The 22,568-nt window shown below is 38.0% G+C and overlaps 1 protein-coding gene across 14 annotated transcripts in view; it reads left to right on the top strand.

Annotated features, from left to right (window-relative positions):
• Positions 1–22,568, top strand: part of BAZ2B (bromodomain adjacent to zinc finger domain 2B) — a 384,776-nt gene that overhangs the window by 343,697 nt on the left and 18,511 nt on the right. For 13 of the 14 annotated variants that reach the window (XM_014785922.2, XM_087435270.1, XM_087435269.1 and 10 more), the window contains 4 exons: positions 19,822–20,477; positions 20,932–21,205; positions 21,381–21,536; positions 21,918–22,078. In XM_014785922.2, the coding sequence (XP_014641408.1) occupies positions 19,822–20,477; positions 20,932–21,205; positions 21,381–21,536; positions 21,918–22,078 (1,247 nt within the window). The remainder of the gene's footprint in view (positions 1–19,821; positions 20,478–20,931; positions 21,206–21,380; positions 21,537–21,917; positions 22,079–22,568) is intronic. The other variant, XM_087435274.1, reaches the window with a different exon arrangement.

Genomic DNA, 22,568 nt, shown 5'->3' with positions numbered 1-22,568 from the left:
CTCATTCATCTTGAAATCTCGTTCATGTTTGAAGTTTGTGATCACCTCCTTTTCCGTTAAACTTCTTCCTGTCTTGAGTTTTGTGTTACTACACAATCCTTGATATTCTACCTGTAGACGATTCTTTTGCTGACTCCATTTCTGTAACATTAACTAGCACAGTACATAGTACATTTATTTGCTCAATAAACCATCTTGAGTTGAACTTGTCAGAACTCTATGTCTGGGCATTTCCAAATGTTTAAATTCTGATGGGGCTAAAAGTGTTATGTCAGTGTTTACAGGTTTCAGGGTGTAGCTACTGCCCTGTGGTAGTGCTTGGAGGCAAAATCCTCTTTCAACACATTTTTTTGAATACCTGCTCTGTGCCAGGCATTTCTAGGCAGTGCAGAAGATCAAAGATAGATAAAACGTAATCCATGCCATATAGAAGTGTAACAGTCCAATGGAGAAAGGAGATTGTCTAGAATAGAAATTATATAAAGCAGTTTTTTTAAGCTTTTTGTTTTTAGCAATGGAACCACCCTTTTTTAAAATAAAGATCCCACGTGGCAGGGCACGGGGAAGCCATTAATGAAATAACACATGTAAAGTGCTTAGAATAGTGGCTGGCATCTAAGCATGTTGGCATATAGTAAACAGTGTTGTTATTGTTTTGCATAATAATATATTTCCTGTGGATTCAAATTATATGAAGTAAGTATAAAATCATGTGTTGGGATGATGTGTGAAAGTCATGCTCTGCTTCCCCAGGGCAGGAGTTGCTGATGCAATCAGGGTGGGTACAAGAGGCTTCAGTTTTGTTTTATTTCTTTTTAAAAATTGATGTAGATGGCTCAGCATGTTGATTTAACAGGACAGTGTAGTGGGCTTTTTTTTTAACTGTTTGCTTAAAACATTTAAAAGTAAAAATATTTTTAACAATGAAAAAAATAAATTTAAACATAATAAATATAAATAAGTGGGACTACTTCATACCAAAAAGCTTCTGTACAGCAAAGGAAACCATCAAAAAATGAAAAGGTTGGGGCTGGCCCAGTGGCATAGTGGTTAAGTTTACACGTTCTACTTTGGCAGCCCAGGGTTTGCAGGTTTAGATCCCGAGTGCAGACCTACACACCACTCATCAAGCCATGCTGTGGCGGCATCCCACTTACAAAATAGAGGAGGATTGGCACAGATGTTAGCTCAGTGACAATCTTCCTCAAGTAAAAAGAGGAAGATTGGCAGCAGATGTTAGCTCAAGGCCAATCTTCCTCACCAAAAAAAAAAAAAAAGAAAAGAAAAGGCAACCTACTGAATGGGAGAAAATATTTATAAATCAAAATCTGATAAGGAGCTAATATCTAAAATATATAAAGAACTCATACAGCTCAATAGCAAAAAACTAAACAATCCAATTCAAAAATGGGCAAAGGACCTGAATAGACATTTTTCCAAAGAAGACATGCTGATGGCCAACAGACACATGAAAAGATGCTCAACATCACCAATCATCGGGGAAATGCAAATCAAAACCGCAATGAGATATCACTTCACACCTGTTAGAATAGCTGTTATCAAAAGACAAGAGATGAGCAAGCCCTGATAGCCTAGTGATTAAAGTTCTGCATGCTCCGCTTCCGCAGTCCAGGTTTGGTTTCCACGTGCAGAACCACACCACTCATCTGTCAGTAGCCATGCTGTGGTGGCAGCTCATATAGAAGGACTAGAAGGACTTATGACTAGAATATACAACTATGTACTGGAACTTTAGGGAGGAAAAAAAAAAATACAAGAAATGACAAGTGTGGGTAAGGATGTGGAGAAAAGGGAACCCTTGTGCCCTGTTGGTGGGAATGTAAATTGGTGCAGCCACTATAGAAAACGGTATGGAGGTTCCTCAAAAACTTAAAAAGAAAACTACCATATGATCCAGCAATTCCACTTCTGGGTTTTTATCTGAAGAAAATGAAAACATTAACTGGCAAAGATATATGCACCCCCATGTTCATTGCAGCATTATTTACAACAGCCAAGATACAGAAACAACCTAAGTGTCCATCGATGGATGAATGGATAAAGAAATTGTGTGTGTGTGTGTGTGTGTGTGTGTGTATATATTTATTTATTTATAATGGAATATTTATTCCATATATAATGGAATATTATTCAGCCATAAAAAAGAATGAAATCTTACCATTTGCAACAACATGGGTGGACCTTGAGGGCGTTATGCTAAGTGAAATAAGTCAGACAGGGAAATATCGTATGATTTCTCTTATATGTGGAATCTAAAAAAAAAAACAAAAAACAAGCACATAGGTACAGAGAACAGATTGGTGGTTGCCAGAGGCGGGGGGTGTGGGGGGGGGTGTGGAGAAATGGGTGAAAATTTCTTTTAACTTAAATAGTTTAAAATTTTAAAGTCTTATGCAGAACCCCAATATCTAACAAAAACAGAATTGTTCTGGTTGATGTATTTGGGGAACTCATAGCCTTTCCCGATAGACTTCTATGCTATATACTTGCTTTCCAATCCAGGGATGGCCCCAGAGGCAACTCTAAGAAATATTAGGACTTTGCAAATTAGAGAGTCAAGTCAGAGCCATCAATGATATAAATACAAAGTACCTAAAGGGCTCAAAACGGAAATGTTTTATAGCCTACTTAATATTTTATCATAATTTTTGGCATACATGGCCATCTCTACCACTAGACTGTGAGCTCTTGAGGGCGGAGACTAATTCAGGCAGGGGAACTGGACTAAAATACATAATCTGGGAGTGAGGTACACATTGGATTGGAATAAAAAGGGGTGGAGAAATCAGTGGTGAGACCATTCCAGTAGCCTAGATAAAAAGTGGGGATGCCCTAAACTCAGGTGCAAACAGGGAGACTGGGTAGACAGAGATATCTTGAAGGTGGAATTGCTATAGAAAATTATTGAATATAATGTAAGAAAAGTAGAATCAGAGATAAATTTGATGAATGAATCCTCAGTAGAAAAATTATGAGGCTTTAAGCTGAATCAGAGGAGTCAAGAGGAGGAGCTTGTTTGGAATGAAATTAAAGTGTTAGTACAGAAACCTAAATTAAAATGACAAAATTGTGAGTCACTTGAAGGTGCAGCACCATGGTATAGCTTAAGAGCAAATACAGAAATGTCCAGGCAAGTGGCTTTGCCTTCTCACCTGAGAAGATTTAAAAAAGACTTCACGGGGCTGGCCCTGTGGCTTAGCAGTTGGGTGCTCGGGCTCTGCTGCTGGCAGCCCGGGTTTGGATCCCGGGCGCACACCGATGCACTGCTTCTCCGGCCATGCTGAGGCCGCGTCCCACATACAGCAATTAGAAGGATGTGCAGCTATGACATACAACTATCTACTGGGGCTTTGGGGGGGGGGAAGGAGGAGGATTGGCAGTAGGTGCTCGGAGCCGGTCTTCCTCAGCAAAAAGAGGAGGATTAGCATGGATGTTAGCTCAGGGCTGATCTTCTTCACCAAAAAAAAAAAAAAAAAAAAAAGACTTCACCCCTACCCCAGACCACTTAAATATTCTTCACTTTGATTAAGGGCCACATCATTCTCAGTCATTTGGGCATGTAAACCTGAAGTTATCTAGCATATCAACTTTTCCTTCAAAATGTGTGAAGTCAATCTCTGCAACACTACTGAAATCAATTCTTTATCAATATATACCTGGATTATTACAGCTGTCCTCGACTTCTCTATATACATTCCCTTCCTTCTGTCCCCTATACATTCTGTCATTGTATCACGTCTGTACTCCAAAACCTTGATTGACTCTCTGTTGCCCATAAGATGATGTAATAAATCTGTATGTCACCTGGCATTCAAGGCCCTCTATAAATCTGACCTCAAAATATCTTTATTCTGTTGTCAAATATGAATTTACATAGACCAGTCTACTCACTGTTGCTTAGCACACGTGCGTTCCTCCCTCTGTGTCATGCATACTATGCCTTGCCAAATTCTACTCAATATAATGCTTATTTACCTTTTCTTCAACCATCTAAATTTCACCCATCTTTCTTGACCCAGCTCAAATCTTAGCCCTTTTATAAACTCTTCCCCAGCTTATTTAAGTGAAAGTAATATTTACTATCTGTGAACACCTAGAAAACCAAATAATTACACCATTATCTTGGCACACTGATATACATACTATTTATGTATATTATTTAAATTTTAAAATCCTTGTATGTACAACTTTTTATTCTCCATAGTGTCAAGCATAGTACTTTACACACCATAGGCACAGTGAAAGTACTTTAAGAAAGTAAATAATTTTATTTATAATTAATTAAATGTCTTTATAGAGTTTATAAGAATAGCTTACAGGGGACTTTTTTTTTTTTTTTCGAGGTCATAATAGTCTATAACATTGTGAAGTTTCATTTGTACATTATTATTTGTCAGTCACCATATAAATGACCCCCTTCACCCCTTATGCCCACCCCCAACCCCCTTCCCCGTGGTAACCACCACAACTGTTCTCTCTGTCCATGTGTTAGTTTATCTTCCACATATGAGTGAAATCATATGGTGTTTGTCTTTCTCTGTCTGGCTTATTTCGCTTAACATAATACCCTTAAGGTCCATCCATGTTGTTGTGAATAGGACGATTTTCTTTTTTTATGGCTGAGTAGTATGCCATTGTGTGTGTATGTGTGTGTGTGTATATATATATATCTTCTTTATCCAATCATCAGTTGATGGACACTTGAGTTGCTTCCATGTCTTGTCCATAGTGAATAATGCTACAGTGAACATAGGGGTGCATAAGTCTCTTTGGATTGTTGATTTCAAGTTCTTTGGATAAAAGCCCAGTAGTGGTATAGCTGGGTCATATGGTATTTCAATTTTTAGTTTTTTGAGAAATCTCCATACTGTTTTCCATAATGGCTATACCAGTTTGCATTCCCACCGACAGTGTATAAGGGTCCCTTTTTCTCCACATCCTCTCCAACATTTGTTGTTTTTTGGTCCTGATAATTATAGCCAGTCTAATAGGTATAAGGGGATAACTCATTATAGTTTTGATTTGCGTTTCCCTGATGATTAGTGATGTTGAACATCTTTTCATGTGCCTATTGGCCATCCATATATCTTCTTTGGAAAAGTGTCTATTCATATCCTATGGCCATTTTTTGATCAGGTTGTTTGTTTTTTTGTTGTTGAGTTGTATGAGTTCTTTATATATTTTGGAAATTAACCCCTTGTCTGATATATGATTTGAAAATATTTTCTCCCAGTTGGTGGTTAGTCTTTTCGTTTTGTTCATGGTTTCCTTTGCCTTGCAGAAGCTCTTTAGTCTTATGAAGTCCCCTTTATTTATTTTTTCTTTTGTTTCTCTTGCCTGAGTAGATATAGCAATCGAAAAGATCCTTCTACGACTGTTGTCCAAGAGTGTACTGCCTATATTTTTTTCTAGGAGTTTTATGGTTTCATGTCTTACCTTCAAGTCTTTAATCCATGTTGAGTTAATTTTTGTGTATGGTGAAAGATAATGGTCTACTTTCATTCTTTGGCATGTGGCTGTCCAGTTTTCCCAGCACCATTTATTGAAGAGACATTCCTTTCTCCATTGTATGTTCTTAGCTCCTTTGTCAAAGATTAGCTGTCCATAGATGTGTGGTTTTATTTCTTGGCTCTGAATTCTGTTCCATTGATCCATATATCTGTTTTTCTGCCAGTGCCATGCTGTTTTGATTACTATAGCTTTGTAGTATTTTTTTTAATTTTTATTTATTTATTTTTTTCCCCAAAGCCCCAGTAGATAGTTGTATATCATGGTTGCACATCGTAGTATATTTTGAAGTCAGGGATTATGATGCCTCCAGCCTTGTTCTTTTTTCTCAGGATTGTTTTAGCTATTCAGGGTCTTTTGTTGCCCCATACGAATTTTAGGATTCCTTGTTCTATTTCCATGAAGAATGTCATTGGGATTCTGATTGGGATTGCATTTAATCTGTAGATTGCTTTAAGTAATATGGACATTTTAACTCTCTTTATTCTTCCAATCCATGTGCATGGGGATATCTTTCCTTTTCTTTATGTCATCATTGATTTCTTTCACTAATGTCTTAATAGTTTTCATTGTATAGGTCTTTCACCTCCTTGGTTACATTTATTCCTAGATATTTTATTCTTTTTGTTGCAATTGTAAATGGATTGTATCCTTCAGTTCTCTTTCTGTTATTTGGTTTTCGAGTATAGAAATGTGACTGATTTTTGTAAGTTGATTTTGTACCCTGCAACTTTGCTGTAGTTGTTGATTATTTCTAATAGTTTTCTGATGGATTCTTAAGGGTTTTCTATATATAAAATCATGTCGTGTGCAAACAGCAAGAGTTTCCCTTCTTCATTGCCTATTTGGATTCCTTTTATTCCTTTTTCTTGCCCAATTGCTCTAGCCAAATCCTCCAGTACTGTGTTGAATAAGAGTGGCAAGAGTGGACACCCTTGTCTTGTTCCTGTTCTCGGAGGGATGGCTTTCAGTTTTTCTCCATTGGGTATGATATTGGCTGTGGCTTTGTCATATATGGCTTTTATTATGTCAAGCTACTTTCTTTCTATACCCATTTTATTGAGAGTTTTTATCATAAATGGATGTTGGATCTTGTCAAATGTGTTTTCTGCGTTTATTGAGATGATCATGTGGTTTTTCCTCATTTTGTTAATGTGGTGTATCTCATTGATTGATTTGCGGATGTTGCACCATCCCTGTGTCCCTGGTATAAATCCCATTTGATCGTGGTGTTTGATCTTTTTAATGTATTGTTGTATTCCATTTGCCAATATTTTGTTGAGGGTTTTTGCATCTATGTTCATCAGTGATATTGGCCTGTAATTTTCCTTATTTGTATTGTCCTTGTATGGCTTTGGGATCAGGGTGATGTTGGCCTCGTAGAATGTGTTAGGAAGTGTTCCATCTTCGTCTATTTTTTGGAATAGTTTGAGAAAGTTAGATATTAAATCTTCTTTGAATGTTTGGTAGAATTCTCCAGAGAAACCATCTGGTCCTGGAATTTTTTGGTGGGGGAGGAGGTTTTTTATTACTGTTTCAATCTCTTTACTTGTGATTAGCCTATTCAGATTCTCTATTTCTTCTTGATTCAGTTTTGGGAGGTGGTATGAGTTGAAGAATTTATTCATTTCTTCTAGATTGTCCAATTTGTTGGCATATAGTTTTTCATAGTATTCTCTTATAATCCTTTGTATTTCTATGGTATCCCTTGTAATTTCTCCTCTTTCATTTCTAATTTTTTTATTTGACCCTTCTCTCTTTTTTTCTTTGTGGGTCTGGCTAAGGGTTTGTCAATTTTGTTTATCTTCTCAAAGAACCAGCTCTTTGTTTCATTGATCCTTTCTACTGTTTTTTTGGTTTCAATTTCATTTATTTCTGCTCTAATTTTTATTATTTCCCTCCTTCTGCTGACTTTGGGCTTTGTTTGTTCTTCTTTTTCTAATTCTATTAGGTACAGTTTAAGATTGCTTATTTGGGATTTTTCTTGTTTGTTAAGGTGGGCTTGTATTGCTATGAATTTCCCTCTCGGGACCACTTTTGCTGCATCCCATGTGAGTTGGTATGGTGTATTTTCATTTTCATTTGTCTCCAGATATTTTTTGATTTCTCCTTTAATTTCTTCAATGATCCATTGGTTGTTCAGTAGCATGTTGTTTAGTCTCCACATCTTTGTCACTTTCCCACATTTTTCTTGTAGTTGATTTCTAGCTTCATAGCATTATGGTCTGAAAGGATACTTGATATGATTTCAATCTTCTTAAATTTATACAGGCTTGCCTTGTTTCCTAACATATGGTCTATCCTTGAGAATGTTCCCTGTGCACTTGAGAAGAACATATATTCTGCTATGTTTGGATGGAGTGCTCTATATATATCTATTAAGTCCATCTGGTCTGGTTTTTCGTTTAAGTCCAGTATTTCCTTGTTGACTTTCTGTCTGGATGATCTGTCCATTGATGTAAGTGGAGTATTAAGGTCCCCTACTATTATTGTGTGTTGTTAATATCTCCTTTTAGGTTTGTTAATAGTTGCTTTATATACTTTGGTGCTCCTGTGTTAGGTGCATATATATTTATAAGTGTTATGTCTTCTTGGTGGAGTGTCCCTTTTATGATTATGTATTGCCCCTCTTTGTCTCTCATTACCTGTTTTATCTTGAAGTCTACTTTGTCTGATATAAGTACGGCAGCACCTGCTTTCTTTCGTTGTCCATTAGCTTGGAGTATCTCGTCTTCTATCCCTTCACTCGAGGCCTGTGTTTGTCTTTAGAGCTGCGATGTGTTTCCTGCAGGCAGCATATTGTTGGGTCTTGTTTTTTAATCCATCCCCCACCACTCTGTGTGTGTCTTTTGCTTGGAGAATTCAATCCATTTACATTTAGAGTGATTATTGATATATGAGAGCTTAATGCTGTCATTTTATCACTCATTTTCTGGTTCTTCTGCATTTCCTTTGTTTCTCATCCCTGTGTTTTGGACTACCAATTCAGTTGGATAGTTCTCTATGATGCTTTTCTTAGTTTTCTCTTTATTTATCATTTGTGTCTCTGTTCTGATTATTTGTTTAGTGGTTACCATGAGGTTTGTATAAAAAATCTCATAGATGAGATAGTCCATTTTCTGATAGCCTCTTATTTCCTTAGACTAAGTCGATTAAATCCCTTTCCTCTTCCACAGGGGGCTTTATTTATTTATTTTTTTCTGTTATTATTTTTTTGTGTGTGAGGAAGATCGGCCCTGAGCTGACATCTGCCAATCCTCCTCTTTTTGCTGAGGAAGACTGGCCCTGGGCTAACATCCATGCCCATCTTCCTCCACTTTATATGGGATGCTGCCACAGCATGGCTTGACAAGCAGTGCGTCAGTGCGTGCCCGGGATCTGAACCAGCGAACCCTGGGCCGCCGCAGCGGAGCACACGCACTTAACCGCTTGCGCCACAGGGCCAGCCCCCCCAGGGGACTTTTTAAAAAAATTTTAGGCCTCTCAGATTAAATAACACTGATTGAATTTGTAGCTGTTAGACCTCAGTTTCCATTCAGGTCTTACCACTTAACCTCTCTGGACCCTGATTTCCCTCTCTACAAAAGAACTTTAATAGGCTCTCTATAAATTATTTGGTTGTTATAAGGATCATATCAAATAATGGATCTAAAAGGCTACAAAGCAATATATAAATATTAATTGTACTCTATACTATTATTGGTAGTCCTTTCTCAGTACAGGGGGAAAGTAGGAATGATTTTTCACCTAAGGGTTATTTTCTCATAAAGTTTTTATTACTTCATAGATGAATGTGCATCTGCTATAGTATTCTAAGTGCTATGGAAGTTATACAATAAATAATAGGTGTAGATTCCTTTTCATCTACAGCTAATTAAAATAGAAAAAAAATCATAGTTTTAATCATCAAGTGTTTAATATGCACCTATATTGTTTCTTGTACTAAGTACAGTGGAGATACAAAAGAATCAATTAGCCTGTCTCTATGCACAAAGAGCTCACAGTCTAATTGGAAAGATATAACATATATGAAGACAAAGACCAAGAACATATAAGGGTATAATATAGGCAAGTCCTATATCTGAGAGGCAAGGCTGATAAGGATGAATAAGTACCAACTGGTAGAAACTACCATGAAATAAATGGATAATGAAAGTTAATACAGCATTAACAATATGCATTATTCTATTCCTCTCATTTATCACTTTTTAACAGTTCTCTAAAAGCACAATCTGTTCTTAATAAAGTTAGATTTAAGAACTTATTTAAAAGTTTAAATGCACAAGTTTTTTAAAAATCCCTGTAATATTCTTATCATCAATAATATTACATAGAGACGATATTAGATCTTGGATTATCTCCAGAGAAAAAATATTAATTAAATTCATGTTGTGCAAGATGCAAGGTAACCTGCAGCACGAGCAAAACACACAGTGCAAATTACAACAAAGTTTATCAGTCATGGTAACTCAAGAGCGGAGACAGAACAAAGCACACAGGATCTCCTAAGCCCCCATAGTGGTTCTCCAGGGGTGTGCCAGGTGCAGGCTGGACAAACAGCAAGAGCACTCCAAGAGAGATGCCTGCCTTCATACTACTCTACATTTTTAGGTTAGTTCAAGCAAAGGTAGAAAACCCTTTGTTTCTCTAAGCAACAACGTATATATCAAAGGACCTCTGGACCTGGGAATTGCACTAGGGAGTGTGAATACAAAGGGCCAGGGTCCACGTACTGAGGGCCCCGGGAACAGTGCCAACGTCAGCTACAGGCCATGCTGTCCCTCTGCAAACCAGCTCGGCGACTAAGCTGGTTTGCTAATAAGTCTGAGGGAGGGAAGGAGGAGAGCCCCCATAGCCATCTAGCTAAAACTGAGGGTTTATTCAGCTTCATCCACCCCGTACCCTTGGTAGCTCACTAGATGTAGGCCTTCCCATCTGGAACAGTTACCAGTTGGATTTTAAATGGTGCCTTCTGAAGGAGACATCAGATAGCCAGAGAAATTCCAAAACAAATAATATACCGCAACATTGGGAGACATAGAGCTCCCTTGAGCCATCCCCTGGACTATCTAACAAATAGTCCAAAGCTAAGCATTTATATAATATTTGTTCAGCAATAAGATCCCAAGCCTTCTCAATGACAGTGTCCCTCAGGGGCTGATTGTGGGTCATACCCTCAGCTTCATAGGTGCCTATTCAAGGAAAGAGACCTCGTCCAAACTAATGAAAGCCTGTATCCCAGACACCTGCAGGTAGGCTCTGATGCTGGCACTGGAGACCACAGCTGAGAAAGTCTCCAGTGCCTTTTAGATTTTGAGTTACTATTAGCACCATGCTCTAACCAACTGAGCTAACCATCCAGTTTGAGTCGTTATAAAGGGTCTCGTAGTTCCCCAAGTGTGTAGACGGTGTTATGTCCAAGTAGGAGGCAGGAAGGGCCTGCCTTTCACGTAAGAAAACAAGTTCCATTGGATTACGGAGAGTGTTAACCAGTCTGGTTCAATGCTACATTTTGTATCCACGTGGCATTTGTGCTTCCCCGGGGTTAGCACACTGCCAGTGTGCTGTTAGTTGGATTCAACTGCAGGTCTGAAATGGAAAAAAAGTGCTACTAGGTGCCCCTGATGTGGGAAATGGATCAGTGGGAGCTGAGATGGCAAGAAAAGAGTGTCACTGTGCCCTGAGGAGACAGAGTTTTACACAGTAGAACCAGTAAGGACAGGATTATGGATGGCCAGGGCAGTAAGGAAGGAAGAGTAATTCCCATGGTGTTGTCTGAGGGGTGCCCCTGAAGGTCCCCCACAGTTAAATAGGTTGAGAATAACAAATCCAACATCGTGATAGCTTTGAAGTGAGTGTCATTGCGTGGGATAGCTGCAGAGGGTTATTCAGTACAATTTGTTCATATCTGTAGGAAAGTTGAAGAGAGAATTATTCACGCTTCAACCACCCTCTTACCTTCTGTGATCAGGATATTCATATCCAAGCAAAATCCATCATTATCTTCAGGGGTGAGCCATATGGTCTGTCTTTTTTTTCTGGAACAGTAAGTTCCACATGAGACCAGAAGTTATCATCTTCCCACCAAAGATGTCCTCCAGATGGAATACACTGTATGGGTGTAAGGACTGCAGCAAAATCTCCTGCTTGTAGAGTGAGTGTACAACAAAAATTTAGAACTGTTTGAAGTAAAGAGAAAGCCAAAATTGCCCCTCCTGAGGTTGCAGCTAGCAAATGTCATCTAGAAAGCAGGAGAATGTGGGCATTTGTATCTATCCATTCATCTGTAATATGAACAACACAAACTTCCCAGCCATCTGTTGAAATCATGATAGGTACCAAAAAAGGAGAGGAATATTGAGGTGTAAAAACTCAGCATCCCAGCATGCTAAGTAGATTCTTCCACTCCAGGATGCCAAGGAACTTTACCAAAATGGAGAGACCTTTATGACGTATAAGCAGTGTTCAAAGTATAAACAGTAGAGGGCAGCCGGACCAGACAGTCTTACAGAGGTCATTGTTGAAGGGGTTGGTGCAGCTATCTTTTAGAATGCTATTCCAGCATTCTATACGCCTATAGATAAGAAGGAGCATAGATCAGTCACCCAATATGTTGGCAAGCCCATTGTTGAATGGCAGCAGCTGTGAAAGGAATTCCAATTGTTTGATTGTATCATTTCTGGAAACCCCAATATATAACAAATATGTTTCAGTCCTAATAGTTTGTATATTGTCTGCACATGCAAGAGGCACAGTAATTCCATATCCAGAAAAGGTGTATACCATTCAGTGGCTAGCAGAACTCAGATACCCAAAAGCTGAAAAATGCCATCAGAGTCTCTTTGCCAGAGACTTCAGTCAGAGATGCTTGTAGTACTAGTGTCAAACAGGGTTGTTAAATTGTGAAATGCTGTTGCTCAGTACCCCTACCTGAATCTATTCTTCTTTAAGAAATACAATCTCTTTCTCCTCCAGGTATGCAACACTGTTGTACAACCTTGGGAGGCCTTGTAAATACAGAGGGGTTTTGGCAACACACCTGGCCAACAGTTGTAGAAGCTACCAGTAGAGGTCACAATAAATATGTCCAGCTGATATGTGGACATGCTTGTGCAGAACTTAAGTACCCCAGTATTTCCATGCCAGTATGCAATCTGATAAAGGAACAACTGAAGTTCACGCAAAAGGTCTAAAAGCCTTTGCAGTGATTGTGATTCTGGTCTTTCAGCCATAGGTAACACCGAATCCCAACCCCATCGATAGATACTTGGTCCCTTATTTCTGGCAAGCCCATAAATGTTTGAGGCTCTTCTCCTTACCAGCATAATGAACTGAGGAGTATGGTTAGTAAACCTTTGGAGGGGGACCTGAGGACTCAGCCCAGCCCTAGTCTTCCTTAAGTTTGAAAGAGCCCAGATCAGAGAACAAAGAAGCCTGGCTCCGAGAGTTAAATCAGACTCATAAAGTAGAGCTGATTAAGTAGTGAGTATTCCCACCCATGATCCCATTTCAAAAGATATTATAGGGTGTGTCCCTCCATTCTATTCTCTGAGTCCTTTTCTAAAGAAGCTAGAGGCTGTGAGATCTTACCAGAGAGTTTGAGGGATCTCTGAGGGAGATTCTTCCCCAGTGACCTTTTCCACCTAATCTTCTGGTGACTCCCCGTCTCCTGACAACTCTTCAAGCCTATGAGCTGTGTGATAGTCTGTGTGTCATCTCACAGGTCTCTTCTCCACAGTCTCAGTGAGTCTTTTAAGTTTTCGAATAGGACCACACTCCCTCACTCTAGACTTCTGTTTTATCAGTCCTTCTGTTAATGAGCAATACCACGTTTATTGTTGGGAGGGAGCCTCTACAGAAGTCTAGTCTGTCTATCTTATCCTTCCTTTGTTCCTTTTTTCTTTTTATTTTGTGCAGAAACCTCTGCCACTTATTAGGATCTCTCTTTTCATTTCCTCCCCTCAGATGGGGCTTGTATGACCTAAAAGAACCGTTTCATTTCTAACAATGCCTCCCAGATGAAGGAATAAAGTCAAAGCCATTGTCCACTTAAGTGGACCTGCTCTGATTCAATCATCCAACATTCTCTGCACCAAGAGCATGTTGTCAGGCCTTCCCCTCTCAAGCCCTTGGTTTTCTTATAATCATGCTAACACAGCCAGTGTCTCAGAGCAGCTACATCCTTTGTGGATCTAGTCCAGTTCACATTCCAGAGTCTCCTAGAAGATCACCCCAGCGGGGATATATTTTACCGATGCTACCAACCATCTAGTTTGGAAATGGAGTGGCAATGCCTGTCCTAGCAGTATTAATCAACCCAGACTGCTCATTCTGTAACAGAGACATGTGCTTCCCCCTACTCACCTTCATTTAATACCACTGTGGTCCCTTCATCATGCAAATAAGCAAGCCAAGTCTCTAAGGATCCTTCAAGTTGTTATGGTAGTCGACCTGTTGAGAACCTAGCTCTTACTCTGTATACTGGTGGATTTCTTTCTGCTGGTGTCCTATAGAACAGTCCTCACAATAACTGGCTTCACATCCACAGAGGCCAGTTGCTTCATATGTTATAACAGAGGGATAGTGGGATTTTGCCCCACTTTCCCTTCTAAAGGGGTTGCCATCACCCTTTGTAGTTTACCCTTCCCCTTAGGACTCATGGAAATCTCTAAGCTGGTAAGGTGGAGGCACAGAACTGAATTTCAAGCCACCTTATCACCAGTAGTCACTCTTTAGTGTACCACTTTAGGACTTCTGCCATCCTTGGGCATAGCTACTGAGACCATCCTAACTCCACCAAGTGAATTACCACTGACCCCAAGGAGAAATTCTTCCACCCCTGGTTACTTCCCTTCTAGAAATCTGTGACATCAGGACTTTGTTGGACACCAACTGTTGTACAAGCTACATGGTCACAAAAACCACTAAGGACACATGTAGTGCTAACAGCAGCAAAGTGTATTAGTGAAGACAACTTATAAACAGAGAAGTAACAGTACACAGGATCTCCCAGCTCCCATATTGGTTCCCTAGGACTTGGATGTGTGACTAGAGCACTCCAAGAGATATAACACTATACCCCACACTTTGCTCTGTATTTGTGGGTTAGTGTGAGAAAGGGTAAAAAGCACTTAGTTTCTCTAAGTAACAGAAAACATATCAAGGGACCCTCAGGTCTAGGAACAGTGCTAGGGGGTACGCATACCAAGAGTCCAAGTCTACATACCAAGGACCTGGAGAACAGTGTTGACATAAGCTGGCTAAAGGCTCTGCTGTCCTTCTGTAGGCCCTCAGGAAAGTGGGAAGGAAAAAAGCCGCCATGGCCACTCAGTTAAAGCCAGGGATTTGTTCCCCTTTAATTCATTATCTTTTTTCGTGTGTTTTAACCATTTGGGGTATGTTAGGTTGTAGATAGTTTATTCAGTATTGTAAGGAAAATGAAACAAGTTTATTGTTCATTGTATGTATATACTGTGATATGATTTTTACCCTTCTATTTTGTATTAGGATATGGTTACAGCATTAGGTCTGTAAGTATAAAACATAATTCCTGTCATGGATATGTGGGGGAATCTTACCTGAAGGTTGAGGGTATTATAGTATCAGTCATCTTTTTTAAAATTCCTGCATCAGACTGGGAAGGAACAATCCTAGATGGACAAGATAAGACCTTTCCATCTTATCATGGACATGATAAGAATCTCTTCCTTTAGTCTTCTCCACAGTAATAGCAAGATGTCTCCTGGGAGCTGGGTTGTGGTGGCACTATCGACATGAGGAGAGTGGAGTAGCTATCAAAGTACTCCTGAGGTTATGCTATACTGAATGGGTAAGGGCCTTTGAGCCCTGGGAGGAAGCCACTGAACAGAGACCTGTACTCTAAATGCCAATGTTTTTACATTTCTTGCCTTCTCTATCCGTGTTTCAGTTGGAGTTTAGTAAAATCTATTTGAAAGTTTTAGCCTGCTTCAGCCCAACTAAGGAGAGCCAAAGGAAAAAATTTTCCCTTAAACTGGGAGTGGTGGACCCCTAGGGTCCAGTGACGACTCTTAGGTGAACTGAGAGGGTTCAGAGTGCTTCTCATAAAACTCAGGAAGACACAGTCTCTTTCCAATAGCAAACTTGCTATTATTAAGATTTGTTTTAATTGGGAAATGGTATGTTGTTTGTCATTATGCACTTGCTCTTACTAGCAGGGAAATTAATCAGGTGATCACACCCTCTTTCATCTCCTACTTGTCTCCTCTTCTTTAGTCTGTTTTGAAGATGTTTATTAATACACATGTCAAAGAAGTAAGGGCTGGAAAGAACAGGGGATTGTGTGAAATAGGAGACAGAAAACTATTTAAAATTAAAGAATCTCTTTATACTAGACATCTTATATAGATTTTTAAATTTTTAAAAATAATTTTACATGTTAATTAGAGGTTTAGCTATTTATAATTAAGCAATTTGAATATAAAAGTTAAAGACAACCATGAATAGGCTATTAAAATGTATCATCAGCTCAATCTACTTTATTAGATACAAATGGGAAGTTATCTATGAGTCTCAAATCAGTAAAAATTGGTTATTTGGTTGGTCTATTTGTTTTTGGATATATGACAGTGGTTTTTGAGATAATAGTTCTCAGATTAAATCAAACAATACTAGTACTTGGTTACTAGCCAATAACTTGTATAAAGTTAAGGAAATTTGTGAGCCCAGGTATATGAAGAGAATATTTGTGACTCTTTTCACATGTGCCTAATTGGAGATGATGAAGTAGGGTGGTCTTCTCAGGACAAATGAGCAGAAATGCATAAAGATCATATGAGGCATAAGACTTTTTTCTGATTGCTTTTAAGATTTTCTCTATCATTGATTTTGAGCAATTTGATTATGATATGTCTTGGTATAGTTATCTTCGTGTTTCTTTTGCTTGGAATTTGTTGAGTTTCTTGGCTATTGGTTTATAGTTTTCATCAAATTTGGTCAGCCATTATTTTTTCAAATTTAATGTCCTCGTCTGTTAATTCTACTATCTTGTCAGTTTGGGATCAATTTTCATTGTTTAATTTTTCTAATTAGTGTCATGTTTTTCTGCATCTTTGCATGCTTTCTAATTTTGATTGGATGCCAGACATTGTGAATTTTACAATGTTGAGTACTGGATATTTTTGAATCCTTTGAAATATTTGTAATATTTTTGAGCTTTAATTGAAACACAGTTAAATTACTTGGGAGAAGTTTGATCCTTTCAGGTCTTGCTTTTAAAATTTGTTAGGCAGGACTAGAACAGTGCTTAGTCTAGGTCTAATTATCCCCTAACTACTAAAGCAAGATCCTTCTGAGTACTTTACCTAATGCCTGTGAATCTTGAGGTTTCCCAGTCTGGTTGATAAGAACAGGTACAATTCCCAGCCTGTGGGAGCACCTGGCACTGTCACCTCTAATCCTTTCAGGTAGTTCTTTCCCTCGTCTCAGGTAGATTCCTCACACATATGCACTGATCATTACTCAGCTGCATACTCGAGGGGTCCCTCTGTAGATCTCTGGAGTTCTCTCTCCACGCAGTCTCTCTTCTCTAGTAGTCTTTCCTGAGCACTCTGGCCACTTTGGTCTCCCTTGAACTCTCAGTTCCATCTCCTCATCTCAGGGAGTCTGCCAGACTCCGCCTGGATTCCTCCTCCCTGTGCTGTAGCCTGGACACTACCCCAAGGCAATAAACTGGGGCAGTCATAGGGCTTACCACATTTGTTTTCTGTCTTTGTTACCTGATGTCCAGTTTCTTGCAAACTGTTGTTTCATATATTTTGTCTGCTTTTTAGTTGTTTCATGCAAGAGGGTAAATCTAGTCCCTGTTATTCCATATTGGCCAGAAGCGTAAGTCTGAGGTATAGGATTTTAATTTGGGCTAGAAATTAATTTCAAGAGAACATTTGAGAGCTATTTCAAACATTAACAGAGAATTGGTTAAATAAATTATGATATATCTATATAATAGAAATTATGTAGCTGATTGAAAAAAGTGAAGTACAGTTATATGTTTTGCCATAGAAAGCTGTCAGGTATATAGTGAAAATATTAAATTTACCCTTTTATTTCATCATTCAAGAAATATTTATTGAGGTGCTATTTTATAGCAGCGACCATATTAGGCATTTGGGATCCCATAATAAACAAGATAGACATTGCTCTGCTTTTAAGTAAAGTTTGTTGATTTACATTCTAGTGTGTGGGTGGGGGATGGAATAGAAAATAAACAAATAAACAGGTTATTGTGTATAATGATAAATTCTGCAAAGCAGATATATAAAATGATATTCTAAGGTGAATAGGATGGGGACTCTGCTTTTAGATAATGATCAGAGAACACTTCTGTGAGGAAATGACACTTAATCTGAGACGTGAAGGATAAGGAGCCAGTCAACAAAACAGTGTCCCAGGCAGAGGAAACAGCAAGTGCAAAGGGAAGAACTTAGCATGTTTGAGAAGCTGAAAAAAGGGAGAAAGGAAGAGCAAGGTTAGCAAGGACAAGAGTGGCCAGAGGTTGTAGAGGTTTTCAGGAACCAGATTGTACAGTGTTGTAGGCCTTGCTTAGAAGTTTGGATTTTATTCTAAGTTGCAGAAAAGGGAATATTAGTATCCCATTTATGTGATAATACAAAATGCTAGTTACATATATGCATATAAGATTTCCAGAAGGGGGCCAGCCCCATGGCTTAGTGGTTAAGTGCGCGTGCTCTGCTGCTGGCGGCCCGGGTTGGATCCCGGGCGCGCACTGACGCACCGCTTCTCCGGCCATGCTGAGGCCACGTCCCACATACAGCAACTAGAAGGATGTGCAGCTATGACATGCAACTATTTACTGGGGCTTTGGGGGAAAAAAAAAAGGAGGAGGATTGGCAATAGATGTTAGCTCAGAGCCAGTCTTCCTCAGCAAAAAGAGGAGGATTAGCATGGATGTTAGCTCAGGGCTGAACTTCCTCACAAAAAAAAAAAAAAAAAAAGATTTCCAGAAGGATGTATTGACATGGTTGAGTAATCATCATTACCTCTGAACAGAGGAAATAAGGACGAGGGAGTAGAGCCGAAAGGGTTAACATACCTCTCATTACTGAATATTTTACCTTGAATGTATATTACTTTTCAAATTGAATAAAGTAGTGGATTTATATTTTCATGAGTTCTTATAAATTATTTTTAAAACATTGATCAAAAGTATGAGCCAGAAGTTCACAAAGGAGAAATACCAATAAACCTATGAAAAGATATTCAGCCTTATTAGTGATGAGAAAAAAATAGAATTTAGATTTTCACCTCCTAGATATTGGCAAAGACAAAAAATATTGTTAGTATTCAGTTTTGTTGAAGGTGTAGGCAAACAGATGCTCTTCTGTACTTCTGGTATGAATATGTATTGATCTAGACTTTCTAGAGGGCTGTTTGACAATATATTTCAAAAACTCTGAAAAGTACACATCTTAGGACTCAGTAAGTTTTTTTCTAGAAATTTATCCTAAGGAAGTAAATCATTAAAAAAATTTAAATCTAAAGGTACAGATACAAGATCATCATTTACAGTGTTGTTTATAATAGTGAATAACTGGGCCCCACTAATAGCCATCAGTAGAAGATGGTTATTTAAATTATGATATATTCCACTGAATACTCTATAGCCATTAAAATTTATGGTGTAGGGCCAGCCTTGATGGTCTAGTGGTTAAAGTTCAGTGTGCTCCGCTTCTAAAGCCCAGGTTCAGTTCCTGGGCGTGGAACCACACCACTCGTCTGTCCATGGCCATGCTGTGGCAGTGGCTCACATTGGGAAAAAAAAAGAGGACAATTGGCAACAGATGTTAGCTCAGGGTGAATCTTCTTCAGAAAAAAAAAAAATTTATAGCGTAGTTACATATTTATTGACACATCAGGATGTTTACATAGTATTATTCAGTAAAACATATAGGTTAGAATTTTATGTATATAATAGGATTTCCTTTTTTTAATTTATAAGTTTAAGTGTGTATGCACTGGAAGGATTTTTACAAAAATTGGAATAGTATTTTTTGCTGTATATGAGGACTTTTAATATTTTTTAAATTTTAATTTGTTGCAATGATTAATTACAAAATTATATTTTCCAATGAGCAAAAAAAAGTCTAGTCTATAAAAAAGGAAAAACTGGAGAATATTAAGTGATGTAGAAAAGTTTCTTAAAATATTATGCATATAACTTGATAAATAGTAATAAAATATAGCATTGGTTTGATTGGGAGTCACTGATCTTCATAATACTTTTCAATTTTGTAGGACTAGAAGAAATTGCAAAAGAAAGAGAAAAACTAAAAAAGGCAGAAAGTATCCAGATCAAAGAAGAAATATTTGAGACTTCTGAGGACACTTTAAATTGTTCAAATCCAGATCATTGTGAGCAAAAGGAAGATCCTAAAGAAAAAGATAACACAAATCTATTTCTTCAGAAACCTGGCTCTTTTTCAAAATTAAGCAAGCTTTTAGAAGTAGCTAAGATGCCTCCTGAGTCAGATGTAATGACCCCCAAACCAAATAGTAGTGCAAATGGGTGCACAATGTCTTATCAAAACAGTGGGAAACATTCATTGGGCAGCATTCAGTCAACAGCAACACAAAGCAACATGGAAAAGACAGACTCTAATAATCTGTTCAATACTGGTTCAGGTGGTCCAGGGAAGTTCTACAGTCCCCTCCCCAATGACCAGTTGTTAAAAACGCTGACTGAAAAGAATAGACAGTGGTTTAGCCTTTTGCCAAGAACACCTTGTGATGACACTTCACTTACCCATGCCAATATGTCAACTGCTTCCTTAGTGACTCCTCAGTCCCAGCCACCATCTAAGTCACCTTCGCCTGCCCCAGCTCCTCTTCTTGGATCATCTTCTGCTCAGAATCCTGTTGGCCTAAATCCATTTGCTTTATCACCTCTTCAGGTTAGTACTCTAATTGTAACTCATTTATAGTTGCTTTATTTAATCTTTGGCCCCATGAAGATTTTCACTCAAGGGGAATCAGTTGAATATTTGTATTATCCATGCCACAGTTTGAAAACTGAAAAGTGTCAGAATTGCTGTCACCAAACTTCATCAGCACTACCGACTCCTAGTCTAAGTCTAAGGCAAAGGCTTCTTTAATTATTTTTTAACTTATTACTGTTACAATATATCTAAAACGAAATTACTTTGGGGACGAAATTACTTTGGGGAGCAAATAAGAATATGGAATTTAACATTGTTACTATTGTATTTAGTTTTCCTCTAATCGTGATAAGTGAAAGAATATTTTTTCAGAGTTTTAAAAATAATTTCATATTCTAAACATTTCTCCTAACTTTTTAGATCATTCTACTATTAAAATGTTTTTTTGTTTTGTTTTTGTGTTTTGCAGGTGAAAAGTGGAGTGTCTATGATGGGACTCCAGTTTTGTGGATGGCCCACTGGCGTGCTTACTTCCAATATTCCATTTACGTCACCTTTACCTAGTCTGGGATCAGGGTTGGGATTATCAGAAGGAAATGGTAATTCATTCTTGACTCCCAATGTTGCTTCAAGCAAAAGTGAATCTCCAGTACCACAGAATGAAAAAGTCACTTCAACTCAACCTGCAGCTGTTGAAGTAGCAAAACCAGTAGATTTTCCTAGTCCAAAACCTATTCCCGAAGGTAGGTACATTGAGATGGGTTATAGCCACTTACTTTATTTCATTGTCGTAGTTTCCTATACTATAACTGAATCTTTGATGGTTTTATACACAGTTATAAATCTTTTGATTTGCATTGTGCCATGAATTCATATTCAAAATGTTTGTAAAAGATCTACATATTTGTCTTGACTTAGAAATGCAGTTTGGTTGGTGGAGAATTATTGACCCAGAAGACCTAAAAGCTTTGCTCAAAGTGCTACATCTCAGAGGAATAAGAGAAAAGGCATTACAGAAACAAATTCAGAAACACTTGGATTATATTACTCAAGCCTGCATCAAGAATAAGGATGGTATGTACCTAAAAGAGATTTCTGCTCTCTTGCCTAGTTATGAGAATTAATTCTTTGATCTTAAAACATATTTTAGTATATCTTAAATCTTAATTTATTACTAATAGGCAGTTTTTTTCTGTTTTGCTCAACAAACAGTAACTATTTACATTTCTTAAATTGGTTTTACTTCCTTATAATTTTTTACAACTTGCAGACATATTGTTTTGTTTCTTAAAAAAGAATATTCCTTACTTTTAAGAGTAAGCTGCCTGCATATGCACAAGTGATTTGCGTATGTTAAGTTTCACATATATGTTACCCCTGGAATTTTACTCACTTTCTGGAAGAAATCATTGCAGAATAAAGTGGATTTTAAAATTAATTTCTTTTCAAATGTAGTTGCTGTTATTGAATTAAATGAAAATGAAGAGAACCAGGTAACTCGAGATATTTTGGAGAACTGGTCAGTAGAAGAACAAGCAATGGAAATGGATTTGAGTATTCTTCAACAGGTAGAAGATCTAGAAAGGAGAGTTGCATCAGCAAGTTTGCAAGTGAAGGTAAAATTGACTTGGAATAAAATCTATTTTTAGGGTAATGGAAGGTAACTAATATCTGTTGTATGCCTGATATATGCCAGTTACTGTGCTAAATGTTTTCACTTTATCTCATTTACTTCTCAAAACAATCCTGAATTAATTTCCCCCATCTTACAGGTAAGGAACAAGGCTCAGAGTAAGTAACCTGCCAATGGTCATATAGTAAGTGAGTACATGTGGATTCAAACCAAGTCTGTCTGACTCCAGAGCCCGTGTTCTTTTTACTAAATCTTGCTGTGTCCTTAATAGTATTCGAAAATGTCATTTCTGGTATGCAATTCTTTACCACAAGCAGAATTTCACAGTTTTACCCATGATAAATGTAATACCAGGAACCCCCTTGTATACAAGCCATATTATATGTCAGACTTTCACTCTATGTAATTTTAAATTGGAAAGTATAGATATATCCAAATATACGTTATATTATACACACACCCTACATATATAT

This window comes from Ceratotherium simum, chromosome 9, assembly GCF_057802395.1.
Source record: "Ceratotherium simum simum isolate JZ-2026a chromosome 9, ASM5780239v1, whole genome shotgun sequence".
In the NCBI taxonomy this organism is placed as follows: domain Eukaryota; kingdom Metazoa; phylum Chordata; class Mammalia; order Perissodactyla; family Rhinocerotidae; genus Ceratotherium; species Ceratotherium simum.
Note: the sequence above shows the minus strand (reverse complement) of the source record. Positions and strands in the feature narration are given on the sequence as shown.